Source organism: Aulonocara sp. 'chitande type north' Nkhata Bay, linkage group LG19, assembly GCF_057382095.1.
Source record: "Aulonocara sp. 'chitande type north' Nkhata Bay isolate Kocher_YH1m ecotype deep benthic linkage group LG19, A_spYH_male_GT1.1, whole genome shotgun sequence".
Classification (NCBI taxonomy): domain Eukaryota; kingdom Metazoa; phylum Chordata; class Actinopteri; order Cichliformes; family Cichlidae; genus Aulonocara; species Aulonocara sp. 'chitande type north' Nkhata Bay.
This window is the reverse complement of record NC_141362.1, coordinates 31,710,337-31,727,704: the sequence shown is the minus strand read 5'-3', so window position 1 is coordinate 31,727,704 and position 17,368 is coordinate 31,710,337. Positions and strand designations below refer to the sequence as shown.

Below are 17,368 nucleotides of genomic sequence, written 5' to 3'. Positions count from 1 at the left end.
CTCCAGGTCACTCTGATTTTTATTTCCCCTGTGTCTCGAGGCTGTCCCTCCCCACCTCCTGTTTTAGTCCAGGCGAGGGCAAAGGTCCATGTGTTGTGACCTAGAGAGGTTTGAGGAGGGCTGGACGGCTTCTCAACAGATAGGAAAGACGTTTCACCAGCCCAGACTTCGTGTCATACCTTTACACTGCACACAGAATCAGAGACTTTTCTTTTAAAGCTGCGAGGGAATGGAATAAACTTCCTGAACATTTGAAAACTCTTTTTTGTTTTTTATGTTGAAAGGTGGACTCAGATCTGTCAACATTAACCATCCAACGCTTTGTAATTCTTTCTGTTCGTTTTGAAGTTCTTGATATTTATATATGACGATAATGGATGATGGGGTTTGGCTACTGTTGATATGTTTTTCAAATAATTTCATCTGCGATGTGCAAGGTTAGGGTGCAGTGCATCATTTTCCTTAGAAAAGTGAAATGAAAGAATGAAGATATAAGTGTATTTTTTATTTGCATTTTCACATAATTTATTAGTCAGTACTATTGAGATCTATCGATCATGTGAAACTAGCCAAGAGACATTTGTCTAAGCTTGTATTTAAACAGGAAGTCAAAATCTTATGATTAAAACGCTGTTTTGCGAGTGTTGTGTGCTGAAAGAAGCTCCGACAGACCCAGAACCCATGACTTGGGATTTCACAAGAGATTTTGTTGCAGATCAGTCATTGTAAAGTTGTCTATAAAGTTCATATAAACTACTGTAAAGGCTGATGGAAACTGCAGTTTCTGAGTTAGCTGCCAGTTCACTGTGGGCTCATCACCACAAACCTTTCACACGCAAGAAGTAATCTGCGCCTTTAGTTAAGATAGAGATATAAACTATATCCCTTTACCTTTAATGAGCATGTCATCAAGTATCGAGCTATGCACTTTCTCAGTCTGGTTCTTTCAGTGCATTTGTGTGTGTGGTTCTTTTTCCTTCTGGAAAGCAAGTGAGTTTTTAAGACTCTTCGAATTAAACTAAATTCTCACCATCTCTCGACAAGTAGCAAATCAGTGATGTCTAAATTCAGCAAGCGTGTCAGTGGAAGTGTATCCGTAAAAACTATTTTTGAATTCCAACACGCTGGCTCGTGTTTCTATAAAAAGTCACGGCTGTTTTTCCCCCTGACTTGCCTGGAGCCTTTCTATTCAACACAGTAGTGGCCATTGTTAAGATTCAATTTGCCTTCTGAGTACTTTAGCATAACACTGGGTTGTGGGAAGTTTTTCAATGAGGTTAGATTTACCTGTGTGAACGAACCACTTTGGGACCAGTTGAGATACTCGGGAAGGAGGCCAGAGAGGGTGTTTTGGGTTGGTGTCATTTATCTCGTGTTTATGCCCTGCAATATCTCCATCGGCGCTTTCCGTGTCCTTTCTCTGAATCGTCTGTCTTTTCCAGTACTGCCCTGGTTCAGCGATTTGGCATCTTCCCTATTTTTTTAATGGTGCTCTTTCCAAGACCTGGCTTATCTGAGCGCAGACTGACCCGAAAGCGCTTAATCTGAATTAAAAGTACCTTTTAATGAATATCGCCCACTCGATTAAGACGAACTCGGTTCAACTGGGGGTAAAAATGCAGCAGTCAGCAGAGATTTTATGAGTGGGCATCTAATCAGAGTATCCCTGTAGATTCAGGGAGCTGTTTTCCTTTTTTTCCAGGCTGTATGAAGATGTTTTGCTTATGGAGCAAATTCCTGAAGCACTAAATCAGAATCAGTTTTGATGGACAGCAGAATAACTGCAGTGGTGATCTTTTCATTATTAGCACTTTGGTGAAGGCTGAGTCACTGTAGATGGGATCTTTTGGAGCACGGTGGAGAACACGCTGTACTGAAGAGTGCTTAGTTTGATCTTTTTTCTTTGCTGTCATTTACTAAACATGAATTAATAGTTTGATATTTTTAAAAAAATGCATGCGAGAACATATCCACAAATTTGAATTATTGATTTTTTCCCCATCATTGAGCCTTTCTAAAATACTACCTACCAGTAAAGATGATATATCCTGTACAGAACCCGTTATTTTGCATTTTTATTTACTAATAAAATATAAATATAATGTCTATTTTTTCAAAAGAAAAAAAATGCTAAAAATGTTCATAAAATGTTGCCTAGAAAAATGAGATATTTCATCTGTGACTGTTTTTAACCAGAGATGCTTTTATTTGGTTACAGTATGTTCCCCCAGACCTTTGCATCTGCACCTTTGTGCTGGAACAGTCCCTGTCAGTGCGAGCCCTGCAGGAGATGCTGGCTAAGAGCGGACAGAACAGCGAAGGGGTGAGTGAAGATAGACACAAAAGCTCTTTGATTCTTCATAAACCATCCCCGAGTCATTTAATGTATGTCTCACTGTGCTCTGATATCCAGAGGAGGCGGCTGTAATAAATGCAGTCAGCTAAGTTGAATTTTCTTAACTGTTAGGAGCTTAATGGGCAAAGTAGGCCCGTTTCAGTAGCCTGGGGACCCTGGCTGCAAAGAGGTCTGGGCACCCATGATGCTGATGTGGATGTATCCATTGAATGTTGGGAAATTACTGCAGGTTTCATGCGTTATGTTTACCTTTGCCCATTTGATTAACACTTAAGAAAACAGCGTGATTTTCTTTTGTACAATAGCAATTAAAAGCCTGCATGCAAAATCAGTCGACAGTAGATTTGGATTGTATTTACAGCATTGTACAAAAGTCTCGAGCTGCTCCTAGTTTCTGTAGATTTTGCTTCCAAGCGAAATCCCTGTTTGCCAAATGCCAGCTGTCAAGTAGCCATTACGAAAAGGGCGGATTGGGGGAAAAGGCTTAAGTTATATTGGATAGAACAGCGATGAATAGCGAATCAGTGATGAATCTATATTTTAAACTTTTGATTCAAATTTTCTTCATTACATACAGAAGAGGAGGTTAGTAGAGGCAAGCAACACAGAGTGTATACGACCAACATGGCGGAGGCTCTGGCATGATACGAGGCTGCATTTCAGCTGGTGGTGTGGTCAAAATTGATAGAATTATGAATGCAGCAAAGGAGTATCAGATTTGATCCACTGTGCAGTACCATGTTGAAAACATCTGATTGGCAGTGGCTTCATTCTCCAGCATGACAGCGATCCCAAGCAGACTGCCAAAGCAGGAAAAGGATAACTGGATAGAAAAACAGATAGTGTAACACTCTCAGTCATGGACTGGCTTCCCCAGAGCTGGGACCTCAACATTACTGAGGCAGTGTGGGATCATGTTGACAGAAAACAAAACAAAAGGCAGCCAACATCCAAAAAAGAGCTTTGAATTTCATTCAAGAAGCATGAACAATTCCCGAAGACTACTTAAAGAAATGACAGAGAGAAGAAAAAAGGTGGTCATATTAAATATTGACTTTCAAGTTTAAAAATAGAGTTGTACAAATTCTATTTATCTGCTCTTATATATTCTGTATTTCCTTGAATATTTGCACGTTTCAATAAATCAGAGCACCTAGTTCCTGTTTACCTAGCGAAACATAAAGAAATGAAGGGCTGCTAAAGACTTTTGCGCAGTCCTGTACCCACATAGTGAAAGTAAAGAGGATCGTGTAGTAGGGAGAACTGAACACGTTTCAAATTTTGCAGTAATCTGCACTCATTCGTCAACCTTTCCTGTGCTGCAAGTGTGTTTCCTGCTCTTTTACATTTCTATGATATATAATTCTACCATCTTTATCTTCTATTTTCTGTGTATAATCCATCTTTCACGTGATAGACACGCAGCCTGGATCAGTGGGTATGTTCACTGCTCATGCCATTCCCCTCTCATCCCTTTGCACACTGCAGTGCATCCTTTGCTCTTCTTTTCTACCCTCATTGATCTCTGGTTTGACTTTTACGACACGCCACCTGTGAAATTTGTCTTTAGAAGTCATAGTTTATTACACACCTAAATCATTTTCTTTGAAACGATGGTACAACTGGTTTCTTCAATCTAGTATTTCCGTCTGATTGAAACCCAATCGGTACAAAGTACCTGATTGGGTTTCATACAGACTTCCCAATAAGGTTTTCCATAAAGAATTACTTGTTATATAACTTGATTTTTGCTGGAGAACTAGAGCGTCTCCAATGTTGGATTAGCGTCAGATTAACATTTGTCTTGTCTTCGGGGGATTCAGATGAATGCTCAGTGCAGCATCATTTGTTTTGTGCTACCCTCCGCATAGAATAAGCTCTCATTTGTCACAGCATCTTCTTCTAATCATAGCAGCTGTATGCTGTGAGAGACGCTATAGCATGATGCAAACAGCTGATCTGATACGAACATTTCTGGAAGGAGACTGAAAGCGATCACGATTGATTTAGTCTCATAAGCTCTCTGCATGATTTGGTCTGTTCATCCTTTAATACCATGTGGTTAAGGATAAATCTTTAGTTGTTAAGGCACATATTTAATGGCTTTACTTCAGAGATAAATGGAGATGTCAGGAGTGGATCTTGTCTGTGCAGCAGAATGACACGAGTCAAGACCATTGGTTCCACTGCTGCTGTGGGCGGTGTTAGCAGGAAATTGCGAGCTGCGGCGGAGAAAAAGGGAGCTCCAAAATATTAAACGCTAGATCAAAGCTCAAATGAACATGGTTGACCATCCTTCTTGCATCAGCACCTTTAAAAGGCTTAAAATAACACTGGGGTTAGCTTGCCTCTCTCTCTTCTCCTTTTGGGAAAGGAATTATGCACCGATTTACATTTCAGTCTGGCATCAAAACATCGTCTCCTTATCGCTAATTTGTTTGGCCTTCTGTTCGTCCCTCATCTCTGTAGAAGGCAAACTTGTTTCCACATAGCCAATCAAATTCGTTTTGTCAGCCACACTGACTCACTATCAGCCAGATGACAGTTTGAGCCATAGATTTTAAACAACCAAATTTAGCTGCTCAAGTCTCATTTGTATCTAGCTGGCAAACATAAACACACATCTTGTCCTGGGCTCTGTGCTGTGAATCAAGTTCAACATACTCTGAATATTTTTCTGTTATCTGGCTTCACTTGCACCGACACTGGCAGTCAGGCTAAGCAGACACAGGAAGGTGGTAATCAAGTCAATAAGTCAACCCAGGGTTTCCCAGTGGAGCTGTGAGTGCGTTCGCATGAATGGGGCTGCGTTGGCAGCATCTTGCCAATCACACACATGGAGAGATCTACTGGCAGAGCAGGCAGCAAGCAACACAGCTACTGCAGACAAAGCAGCTGTGTGTGTGTGTGTGTGTGTGTGTGTGTGTGTGTGTGTGTGTGTGTGTGTGTGTGTGTGTGTGTGTGTGTGTGTGTGTGTGTGTGTGTGTGAGAGAGAGATTGTTGAGTGAAGTGCTTTGGAAACATTTGGTATAAGGTCAACTACAACATGGAAGACGAATCTAAATGTCTTACTGATGCTCATCGGGGAGAGACAATGACTTCAGACTCGATTAAACGAATTGAGATGCTCTTACCATCTTCACCCTTCCAGGAATATCTCGCAGGTAATGCTGGAATAGTAGTGACACCATTTTCTGATTGGTCAGTAGGTGGTGATTTCACACATGCTGATCGCTAATCTCAAGGATATCCTACTCAGTATCAGGTTAGATCTGCAGTATAAGTTGCCATGGTGATGCAGTCTGCTAAGAAGTGAACTGCCTTTGTAATACTGAAAACCCAAATCCTGCTTCGTACTACTGGCCTCTGCTCCTCCTCTGCACTCAATGAGAAAGGGGCTCTGCAGGCATCACTTTGCACCTGCTTTTTATCTGCTCAGCTGTAACATTGAAATACTTCAGTTCAGTTCACACAAATTCAGACCAAACAGAGGAAAACAGGAAGTGAACTCCAAAAAGACACAGGAAATAGCAACATGGGAAAACACAGAAAATGAAAAGGACAACATACAATACCACAAAGAGCAACACAGGACTATTTATACACTAAGGGCTGATTAGGAAACTGAAACAGGTGAAATTCAACTAACGTACAAGTGAAGATAGCCAGGATGCCACGACAAAGAAACACAAAAGAACCAAAGCAGGAGCACAAACAGAAACACTACTTCTACTACAAATAATAGACAAGGTGTGAACTAGAGCTCGAGATGTCACTCATCCATTCGCTTATCGTTTTTCGGGGTTTCGGCGGGGCTGGAGCCTATCCTAGCTGTCTTAGGACGAGAGACGGGGTAACACCCTGGCCAGGTCGCCGGTCTGTCGCAGGGCTAACACATACACATAGACAGAGACAGAGACCTATGGCCAATTAACCCACCCCCACTAAGTGCATGTCTTTGGACTGTGGGAGGAAGCCGGAGTACCCACACAAACACGGGAGAACGTGCAAACTCCACATAGAAACTGAACTCAGGACCTTCTTGCTGTGAGGCAACAGTGCTAACCACCGTGCCACCGTGCTGCCCACGGTGATATGCTGCTGATATGATGTTACATTACGATGCATAAGCATCTAAAACAAATGTTCAAACCTGATAAAACAGGAATGACAGGAAATGTTACTTAGGTCAGTTAAGCTGCTGATTTTGGTTCCTACTTTACAATCAGTTAAAAAAGGAATAAATAAATAAACGTTGCCTGCTCGAGTCTGAGCAGACTGTCAGTCAGACTGAGACTCTAACGATGCCTCCAGCTGGCTGAGAGTAGAGAAGTATTTTGACCTCTTTTCCTCCTTTAATCAATAAAAAAAAAACTATAAACACTAAATTCAAAGATCAAATTGACCTTATTTTTGAGATGAATTCTCGTGTACATACACCTATTGGATTTACTTATCGCAAACATTTATATTGTAACCCGTCTCACTTTACGTACCCGTGTAGCAAATACTCCAGAGACTTTTTAGACTTCTTGGATTGGCAATTTGAACCGTGTCACTCGAGTGCGTTCTCTCCTCTCACGTTTATCTGTTTTCGATATTGTCTACCTATTCATCATTCTTGCCTGCACTGAAATGTCACTGGAGGAAGCGCCATTAAAGGGGAAATGGAGGTTGAATATGTCTCGGCTGAGGCTCTGAAATCAATATGTCTTTGAACAGATGGGCTCATCAATAGACAGTGGCTGGAGCAAATGGTTGTTGAGTTCAGGCAGTTCAAGCGGTTTTAGCCGGAAGGCACAGAGACACAAAGGGCACAACAAGGTACCTGCAAAGACAACACACAGCAACTAGTGTAAATGCCAGGCCGCATTCAGATCAGTATCCACTAATAATTACTAAGTGCAAATTTGTCTTTACTAATATAAAGTATCCCAGCCCATATTGGAGGGTTGCTGGTCAGAATGGGCGAGTGGTAAGACTGGTCACTGGGGAATACCTGCTGCAGGCTCACACACCATGCAGTGGGGAAATAATTATTTGATCCCCAGCTGAATTTGTAAGTTTGCTCGCTTCCAAAGAAATCCATAATTTCTCTCAATTTTCCTAGTAGTTTCATTTAAATGTTGAGAAACAGTATATCAACCAGAGTTCCAGAAAAAAAACACATTTAATAAACTTGTAGGTTAAGTGGATAATCCAAATTGTCTGTCCCTGTGTGTTGGCCCTGCGACAGACTGGCGACCTGTCCAGGGTGGACCCCGCCTCTCGCCCTATGACAGCTGGGATAGGCTCCAGCGCCCCCCGCGACCCTGAAAAGGAGAAGCGGAAGTGAATGAATGAATGAATGAATTTAATAAAGTTATGAATTAAAGAATGATTTGCATGTCATTCAGTGGAATAAGTAATTTGTCTTAATGCTTCAGCTTCCTCCACAGATTTTCTGTAGGACTGAGGTCTGGAGACTGGCTAGGCTACTCCATAACCATAATGGTCTTCTTCTTTAGCTACTCCTTTGTTACCTTGGTGATGTGTCACTGTCATGCTGAAAGACCTATGTTAACTGAAGGAAGGAGGTTCTCATCTGATATATTATGCTACATCTTCCCATCCACTGGCTGTCAGTGTAGTGAAGTCATCCTGTAACTTAGCAGAAAAAGTGCCAAAGAGCATCGTTTTGGTTTCATCTGACTTCATTACTTTCTCCCAATCTTTTCTGAATCATTTAGATTCTTAAATGATTCCTAATTCATAGCTTAAGACAAGCCTGTACATGTGCCTTCTTGAGCGGGGGGTGTTGCAGGTGCTGCCAGATTTCAATCCATTATAGTGTGTTACCAATGGTCCCAGTTGCCTTCAGATCACTAACAAGCTCATAGGGCTAATACACTGCCTTTTTCATGATTATCCTCATCCCATGAGGCAAGATCTTGCATGGAGTTCCAGACTCAGGGCGATTGATAATTATTTTATATTTCTTCTATTTCTGAATAACCAAACCAACAGCTGCCCAAGCTTGGTGTGAAGGTAACAGAATATCTGTAATTGATTGATTAATTGATTGTAATCTGTGTGCCACATGGACATACACCTAGTCTGTTGGAGGCAGGCTGGATTGTAAGAGATCAAATATTAAATGACGTGGAAACTGATTTATAACTTTTGAGTATTGTATTTTTTCTGTAGTTGCTCTCTATCATGAAAATCTGAGACTTTTCATTTCTACGTAAATGAACAAAATTGCAGTTTCAGCATTGGATCAAATAATAATTATTTCTGGCACTGGATACGGCGGTTTGTGATCTATAGTTGGAGACAGCATCATTCAAAAGTTTTCTCCCATATGGTTCATTCATCCAGGGGTTATAACAGCTTTGCTCTTTTCACATGCTTAAGTTATATTACGTTTTTGCTGCAATGTGTCTCTACATTTAGAAAATAACTTTTCTTGCTGATCATGCACAGCCCGTCATTGGGACAGGAAAGTGAGTTTGGGGTTTATCCGCTGTGGTGATTGCAGTGCTGCATGCCTCACTGCATTAGACTCAGCCCCTCAGCCAGCTTAGAGCAGTTACCAGCAGCACAGAAGAAGCCTGAAAGCCAGTACTGCAGTCTGCAGAACACAACTGCATCAAATCACAGGCCCGCTATTGTCCCAGTAGCCAACTGAGGGGGATAGAGAGAGAAATAGAAACGCGGCAAAAGAAGATGTAGGACCACACTATGATTTTATAAAACGAGCCATGATTCACATAGCGCTTGGATATTACGTAACTACAATTTTGCAAAATTGCATAGAATAAACTCAGCTTTGCTGGAAACATACTGTATAGTTAGTATCCTGCTTGGCTTGTAGAAAATATTTGTTTTCCAGTGGCTTCACTGTAAAACACACACAAAAAAAGATTGTCAGCTTCTTTTTCTTCATTCCTTTAAATAAGTAACAGCTGTGTGTGGCCCTAAATTTGTAGCACCTAAAGCAGACAGGCTCAGGAGAACAGTAGCTCTTTTCTGAATAATAACACTCTTTCTTACCTTAATGCTTCCTAGAGGCTCATAAGGAAGGTGAGTAACATGGGAGTTGATTGCCAAAGAGAAAAAAAAAACACCCCCTTTTGCATTTCTCCCAATAGATATATTAATTGTTCCCCCTCCTGCATCTTAACCCAATCCCCAAGGCGATGGAGTCATTGTCTGCTAATACTGACATTGCATCCAGAGACTGACAGTAGTTTACAGTGTGCATCCTCCCACATTCCTGTAGCTGGAGTGCTGGAAAGATGAGCCCGTATCCTGCTCACTCACGGATACAGGAGCAGATTGCATGTGTTCATTGGAGAGACTGGGTGCAAACCCTCCCCAGGAGATGCGTGCCCCCAGCTTGAGGTCACCCTAGTCGTCGATGAGGTCAACATTCAGTGTCAGAGGTTCGATTGAAGCGGTTGGAGGGAGACCACTGGGGTTGTTCTGACAGAACACTGAGCTGACATGTAACTATGCGCTTGTGTACATGTGTTTGTGAATCGTCTCTATAGGCAGCGCAGAGTGGCGGACACAAGACTCTGCTGTACGGACACGCCATCCTCCTGCGGCATTCCTTCAGCTCTATGGTGAGAGATCTCAAACAATCCCCGCTAAACAAATCACGACAGATTATAACGGTTGATTTATACGGTATATCAAAAATGACCCTTGTCAAATACAGGAAGCGTGTGACAGCTCTGTCTTTTGTGGTTTGATGTGTGTGTTGACCACAGTACCTGGCCTGTTTGAAGACATCAAGGTCACAGACAGATAAGCTTTCCTTTGATGTCGGCCTGCAGGAGGATTCAACAGGTAAATAAAAGCTCCGGTGCAGTTCCCTTTGTCATTGTCGCTACGCCTGTCTCTCTCCGTCTTTGTTCCGCCTCCGTCTGCTTCTTTAAATCTATCTAACCTCCTCTTCGCTGTCTGAAAGTCCCCTCTTTATCTTTCTTCCCGCTCTTCGTTTGTTTGCGAGTGAATTTCACTGTTTGTCTTTTCAGAATCTCAGTTGATACCCCCCTCCCACAGTGAAGCAGTGTACACTTACTTTGTGCTTCATGTTGTCAGCTATGATTTCATCTGTGCAGAATATTTAACACCCTCATGTGTGGCAGGCTGATACCTGGACCCACTTCTGTTTGCACTTGTTAATTGCATCATGTGATACGCTCGATGAGCAGTCGCCTCAATTTCACTTGAAAATCTTGCTGCGGTGACCCATGTGCCCTCATCTTCAGCCCACTGCGACAATATTAGTAATTACAGGGGGTATTTGGGCAGTGGTGTTTGATTAAAAATATAGAAGAAACGTGTTTGTGTATGCGTGCGCTTACTGTTGCAGGTGAGGCTTGCTGGTGGACAATCCATCCAGCCTCCAAGCAGAGATCAGAGGGAGAGAAAGTACGCATCGGCGATGACCTCATCCTCGTCAGCGTGTCCTCAGAGCGATACCTTGTAAGTCTAGTGTTTGCCGGTGTGTATGTGTGTGTGTGCGTGCATTTGAGTGATCATAACACAGAGGTCTTGGTAGGAGCGCATCAATTCTACTCCCCTGATGTGGCAAAATTTCAGATTATAGCAATCCTGTTACCACATGCTGCAGCTCTCTCCGTGACCTCTCTCCAGCTGGAGGCTTAACATTAAAAGCAACAACTTTTTTCCCCCTCCAGATGACTGCAAAAATGCATACAATTACATTAAGCAAAATTTGATCTGCACTGCATCACGTCTGATCTCTGGGGGGGATTATGATTTCTTTGCTTCCAGTGCCTTTTCAAATCAAGCTCCTACGTAATCATTCTGGTCACGCCCAAACATTCCTCTCCTCTGCAGCTATGATTCTAACTTTTTCAGCAGCGGGTAACTTTCACTTTTAGACTAACTTTGCCCACTGAGCACACGGACTCGGACGCTAACCCTGGGAAACATGTTCTCCGTGATCCGTGAAGTTTGTGACAGCAGCCAGGCGGTGCTTACAGCCCCACGGCAGTTGGGGGCACGGACAGATGACCACTATCGCCTTACAGTCAGCAATGCCAATCTGGTAGTCTGTCCCAGCTGTCACACACACTGTGGTATGTGAAGACACACAAGCACCGAGAGGGCTGCAGGAGACTCTGGGGAAGGAGGATGATCAGGACACAGCTGCCACAAAATTTGTTTTTTGGATGCACAAACACTGTGGAAACCACACACACACACATATTCTCTACATTATAATCTGTTTGTGTATCCCTGAGCGCTCATCGATAAATTGGAGTCTTCTTCTGCATCAGTGGTAATAGACTTTCAAGCTCCAACTGACAACTCATCATCCTTTTCAAGTTGAATCAATACAATCATGCATTACAAACCCAGGTCACAAGCAAGTGCACTCCTAGTGTCGATCCCAAGCTCACATAAATGGGGGAGGTCACGTCAGGTAGGGCATCTGATGTGAAGGTTTTGCCAAATCAAACATGTGGCTCGTAAAGATGTAGATACATTGCTGATTGCTCATAAGATCACAGTGCTGTCACTTGCATATTTCTGTAGTTGTACACAAAAGTGAAAGCTGGATGTGCTCTTTCCTGCAGCATTTATCCATCTCAAGTGGCAACATCCAGGTGGACGCTTCCTTCATGCAGACTCTGTGGAACGTCCATCCCATCTGCTCTGGTAGCAACATAGAAGAAGGTAGAGACTTTACATAATTATTTGATATACCTTCAGGTAAAAAAGAGAGACAAATATACTTGAAGACAGTGTTGTGATGAATTTTGCAGCCCATATAATTTGAATTTTCTGCATATTCAGTCAAATCCAGGTGACAGTGGCTAAATTTGCAACGAGTTTAATGTTTCTAACTGTATTTAAAAATGGGTAAAACACTTAAATATGGCAGTTAAACACTTAAACCTCTGTGATATGGATTGTCTATTTTTCCTGATTTCATCTCTGAGATGCCAAATCTTTTCTTTGTCCTTCTCCAATAGGCTACCTGTTAGGTGGTCACGTGATGCGGCTGTTCCACGGACATGACGAGGTTGTTACAATCCCGGGATCAGACCAGAGTGAAGAGCAGCAGAGGTGCCTAACACAGCATCGCAGGGGCAAAGCTAAAGTAGTTACACAGCACATGAGAAGCTAATGGAGCTGCCAGCCCTCTGTTTCCACCACGCTCTGTGACCAGTGTGACCCCGCCCCCCTCCCCACGGGAGCCAAAATGGCTGCGGTGTTATTTTTACCTACAGCATAGCTGCTTGGTGCCAACTCACATAAGGCAGAGCGCTGAATAATGGCACACTGGGCCTGAAGTGGGTCAAAACAGCGGGCACTACACGGGCCCGTACACATTCAGCCAGGTGCCAAAAGATGTGTGCGTCTTCCTCTGTGATACACACGACGTGCACACAGTTTCTGTTTTTAGACCGGAGCAGGATTAGATTTAATTCTAATTTCTAGCTTTGGCTTTTACTCCTTGATATTTCACAGATGGAGCGTGCTTTTTAGAGGTCTCACATTTTTCTGGGGCAGATCAAACGCACTCCAAACTGTCACCAAGGGGTCGATGAGCGATTTCTTTTATCTTGGGACCTAGTCACCCATATCACTGAGAGACGGCGTAGCTGCGATTTATCGGGACTCGTCTGTGTTTGAAGGATGTGACGGCGCAGTCGGCAGAGTAAAAACAGCGTGCTTATGTGCCAAAGTCAAACATCTTGTCTGTGAATATCAGTGTGACAAATGAGAGGAGAGAGGGCCGGGATGAATGACCTTGAGAGTGTCCGTGGCAGCTAGACAGTTAAAGCATCTGCCCACGCACACACACACACACTCATGCTTCTCTCTCATCCTCAGGATAGTCAACTATGAGACGGGTAAAGCTGGTGCCAAGGCGAGGTCCTTGTGGAGGCTGGAGCCACTCCGAATCAGGTGGTTTTGTGTTTCATGCGATCTTTTATCTGTTGCCTTTCTTCCTGTAACTCTCTCCTTTGTTTTTGTTTAGTTCATCGCTGTCCTTTCCACCTTTCTTTTCTGTCTTTTGTTCATTGTTTCCATTTTATCTGTTCTCCTTTCCTCACTGCTGCACTTTGGCCTCTGCCTTATCCCCTCTTTCTCTTTCCCTCTGTCTTTGCTGCCGTTCCCCTTTGATTTCTGCCATGTTTTTGATGCTGTTTGTTTAGACTTTCCTGTTTCCTAAAAAGGAAAAAAAAGGTGCATAATTACAAAAATGTTTTCATCCGTTTCCAACTGATTCAATTCATATCTACTAGATAATTAACAGCTGGCAGCAGTTTTTTTTAGATCAGCTAATTAGCAAATCTCCCTGGGTTTGTGAACTGAACATTTTTGTGTATGCTTAATATTAATGTGCGGTTGTGGCGTTGACAGCTGGAGCGGGAGCCACATCCGCTGGGGTCAGCCCTTCCGGCTACGGCACCTGACCACCGGTCACTACCTGGCTCTAACGGAGGACAGGGGGCTGGTGCTTCAGGATCGGGAGAGGTCTGACACCGTTGCAACGGCCTTCTGCTTCAGAGCCTCTAAGGTAAGGACACATGCACACAGAAATGAACTGCATCATACAGGATCAGCCACACCCTTTCCCATTTAAACACCAGCAAGAAGGCTTTATGAAGGATCACCTATTAACCTTTTACGAATGAACTGCCAAATATCCTTGGGCTGGAAGATCACAGCTTTTTCAAGGACAATGAAAATTGCAAGAATTATTGGACGAGCGAAAACGACACCATTGAGGTTAATTTAGCTGAACTTGCCGACTCTAACTGAAGCGACCGTTTAACTACTCTGTTCAATATAGTTTCTTGAAATGAATAGTGATGCTGAACCAATTACCGACCCCCTTCCAATGTGGATCTGAAGCATGTCTTGCAGAATATGTTAAGCAGCTGACTTGATTTACATTATTTACATCTAATCCTAAAAGCAAAACAAATACAGCCTTCTTGCTTGTGATGGGCGGAGAGCTTTAAGTTGTAGATGCAGCTAATATTTGGTCGTGGTTTGATTAAGAGCAAATCTGGGTCTCTTTTCCTTCCTTTCTGTGCAGGAGAAGCTGGAGCAGAGCCCCAAGCGCGACATCGAGGGAATGGGAGTGGCTGAGATTAAATACGGGGACTCGATCTGCTTCATCATGCACGTGGCCGCGGGTCTCTGGCTCTCGTACCAGGCGCCCGATGTCAAATCTGCTCGTCTGGGTCCCCTCAAGAGAAGAGTGAGTGGCGACATACGCGAGCGCACACTGCTCTGTCTTTAGATGCAAGGCACATGGAGAAAACAAGGAGCATTAATAAATAAATCACACTCCTTTGAGTGGATAATTATTTCGAGAGTAATGACTTGATTGAGTTAAGATGATCCTCTGTTAGTTTGCATCTCATATCTCTGCCTCTGCTAAATATAGACCTCGTCTCCTGGCTACTGTTGCAGAGGGGGTGTGCGTGCGTGCGGCATGTAAACACAGCCAGGTGGCCTGTAGTGTCAGCACCTGTGTTCCAGACACTGTGGCTCAGTGCGTTCTCCTCCTTCATTTCTTTACTCATTTCTTTATATCGTCTCATGGCAATGTTTCTCGCCCTTTTCTCGCCCTGTGGCGTCCTCTCAAGGCATGCCTGCATTCTGAAGGTCACATGGATGACGGATTGACCCTCCAGCGCTGTCAGCACGAGGAGTCCCGCGCCGCGCGCATCATCCGCAACACCACGCTTCTCTTTAAGCGATTCATCAGGTACGCTACACGGTGACAAAACGGTGCCGTTGCTCACTTCAGCACACAGGGATGTGATTGCACAAATTAGCCAATTAAACCAAATTGCAGCCCACATTTGTCTTTCGCCACTTTATTAGGGTAATCTGCAAAATGTCCTGTCACTGGGACAAGTTTCATAAGCACCCACGTTGATGATGGTTTAGCGTAATTACGCCTGATGATAAAGACATTCCAACATCGGCAAATTATATCTGAAGGCTATTTTCGAAGCCCACAGACTCATAGGTGTGATATAACTCGTGATGTAACAAGAGGGGCCTGTGGGTTTTGTCTGAGTGGGGTGCCAGTGCCCCATGCAGTTCACTCAGAAATGCAGTGGCATCACTGCTATGTGTGGTGAGCTATGAAGCACATACGTGGATGCTTCCATTGCCTGTATTTGTTATCAGAGGGCTTGCTGTCTCCTGGGTCAGACTTAGGGGCAGGAATCTGTCAGCCCCCACCATCACCACCACCACACACACACCGCTCCCATGCATAGGACTAGAGCTATTTTTAGCAGGCCAGCGGAAATCAGCATTTCAGCATGAATGAACCGTTGGGTTAAAGATCGTGTTAGTCATCACTGCCTCTCCTCAAGTCTGTTCAGCTTCCCAGTCGTCGTATCTTTAGCAATGGTTTGTTTCCTCGAATGAATGAGAGAATTTGAGAAACGGCAAGTAGTGTTAAATGTGTGATTGAGTTTTTTTCTTTCTGTCTACTTCCCCCAGAGACCTGGATTGTCTGGGTGTTAAGAACAGGGCACTGGTCGCTCTGCCCGTGGAGGAGGTGCTCCAAACCCTTAATGACCTCATCACTTATTTCCAGCTCCCCGATGCCGAGCTGGAGCACGAAGAAAGGCAGATCAAGCTGCGCTCGCTCAAAAACAGACAGAACCTCTTCAAGCAGGAAGTGAGTTCATCCATCAAGGAAGGTTTAGTAAAAAAGAGCTCGCGAGGCAGTCAGGCAGAGCAAAAGAATCTCAACGTGGTTTTTAGTGAATGAGTGCACGTGTGATTAAGCTAGCAGTAGTTGAAAAAGCGAAACCAATTGATTCTTTGTGGTTTGTTTCAATGGCATCCTGTATTTGGACGCACTTTATATGACGGTGTCAGCAGTTTTCCTGAGGCTGGCATGAGCGCACTGAGCTTTCTGCTAAGCTTCTAGGCTCTAAATTGCTTTCATCAATTATAAAATGTCAACTGCCTCGCTGAGGGACCCTATGATGTCACCCACTGAAAAGCAGGTTAAATCTTACAGGATACAACAGCATAACTGTGTCAAAATGTCTTCGAGAGACCATAAAATAAGAGACTTGATTGCAATATATCTGAAGATTATCGACACATAGAGTATTGATTTTTGCAAGTTACATATCTTTTAAGGATTTTTTAATCTTATGTACCTTTCTATGGGGGACTAAAGGAGCACATTTCTATCTTAATTCTAATCTCGAAGGTCAGCTTGTCACAATAACTGGAACACTTTCCATTTAGCATATCAGATCTCAGGTATTTCAAGTCTGTAGAATAAACCAGTACAAGACCATCATGAAGCTGCATTACACTAACTGAAAACTGGGGGCAGATTTCATCAGAGGAAGCTCTTATACCAGTGACATGTGGTGGGTCATGTGACATGTGTCACTGCCTCTTTTTTAGGGCATGCTGACTCTGGTGTCCAACTGTATTGACCGACTGAACGTCTATAACAGCGCCGCACATTTTGGGGAGTGCGCGGGCTCGGAGGCTGGAGCGGCGTGGAAAGACATTCTCAACCTGCTGTATGAGCTGCTGGGTGAGATGCTGGTCTTAACAGCACACACACAAATACACACACAGACTCACTGCCAACTGCAATTAATCTTAAAATTGAAAGTTCAGATTCACATTTGCACACTGACACACAGGATGCGGCAGAAACCTCTGAGATTCTGCCAGAGGTTTCTTCCTCTTTAAAAGTGCGTTCTTCCGTCCCACTGTCTCCAGATGGTTGATCACAGCGGTTTTCTCCACATAATTTTAGGCTCTTTGCATCACAGTATAAAGCACCTTTCTGTGACTGTTGCTGTGAATTGATGCTGTATAAATAAAACTGAATTGAAGACACATGAACCATAAATACACTTTTCTAATACTCCAAAAACAAAACAGACAAACACATTGTTGCAGAAATGGCTCGGTGGCATGCGGCCCAATGCCAGGGCATCAACCCAACAACATCAGTCATCTCAG

At 43.4% G+C, this 17,368-nt stretch overlaps 1 protein-coding gene across 5 annotated transcripts in view; it reads left to right on the top strand.

Moving 5' to 3' along the window:
• The window catches only part of LOC147307431 (ryanodine receptor 3), a 110,344-nt gene that overhangs the window by 24,181 nt on the left and 68,795 nt on the right, over positions 1–17,368 (top strand). For 3 of the 5 annotated variants that reach the window (XM_086275160.1, XM_086275161.1, XM_086275159.1), the window contains exons 3-15: positions 2,219–2,323; positions 9,407–9,421; positions 9,892–9,966; positions 10,114–10,192; positions 10,722–10,834; positions 11,956–12,055; positions 12,355–12,448; positions 13,220–13,294; positions 13,754–13,910; positions 14,436–14,600; positions 14,992–15,113; positions 15,866–16,046; positions 16,796–16,931. In XM_086275160.1, the coding sequence (XP_086131286.1) occupies positions 2,219–2,323; positions 9,407–9,421; positions 9,892–9,966; positions 10,114–10,192; positions 10,722–10,834; positions 11,956–12,055; positions 12,355–12,448; positions 13,220–13,294; positions 13,754–13,910; positions 14,436–14,600; positions 14,992–15,113; positions 15,866–16,046; positions 16,796–16,931 (1,417 nt within the window). The remainder of the gene's footprint in view (positions 1–2,218; positions 2,324–9,406; positions 9,422–9,891; positions 9,967–10,113; positions 10,193–10,721; positions 10,835–11,955; positions 12,056–12,354; positions 12,449–13,219; positions 13,295–13,753; positions 13,911–14,435; positions 14,601–14,991; positions 15,114–15,865; positions 16,047–16,795; positions 16,932–17,368) is intronic. The other 2 variants (XM_086275162.1, XM_086275163.1) reach the window with 1 other exon arrangement.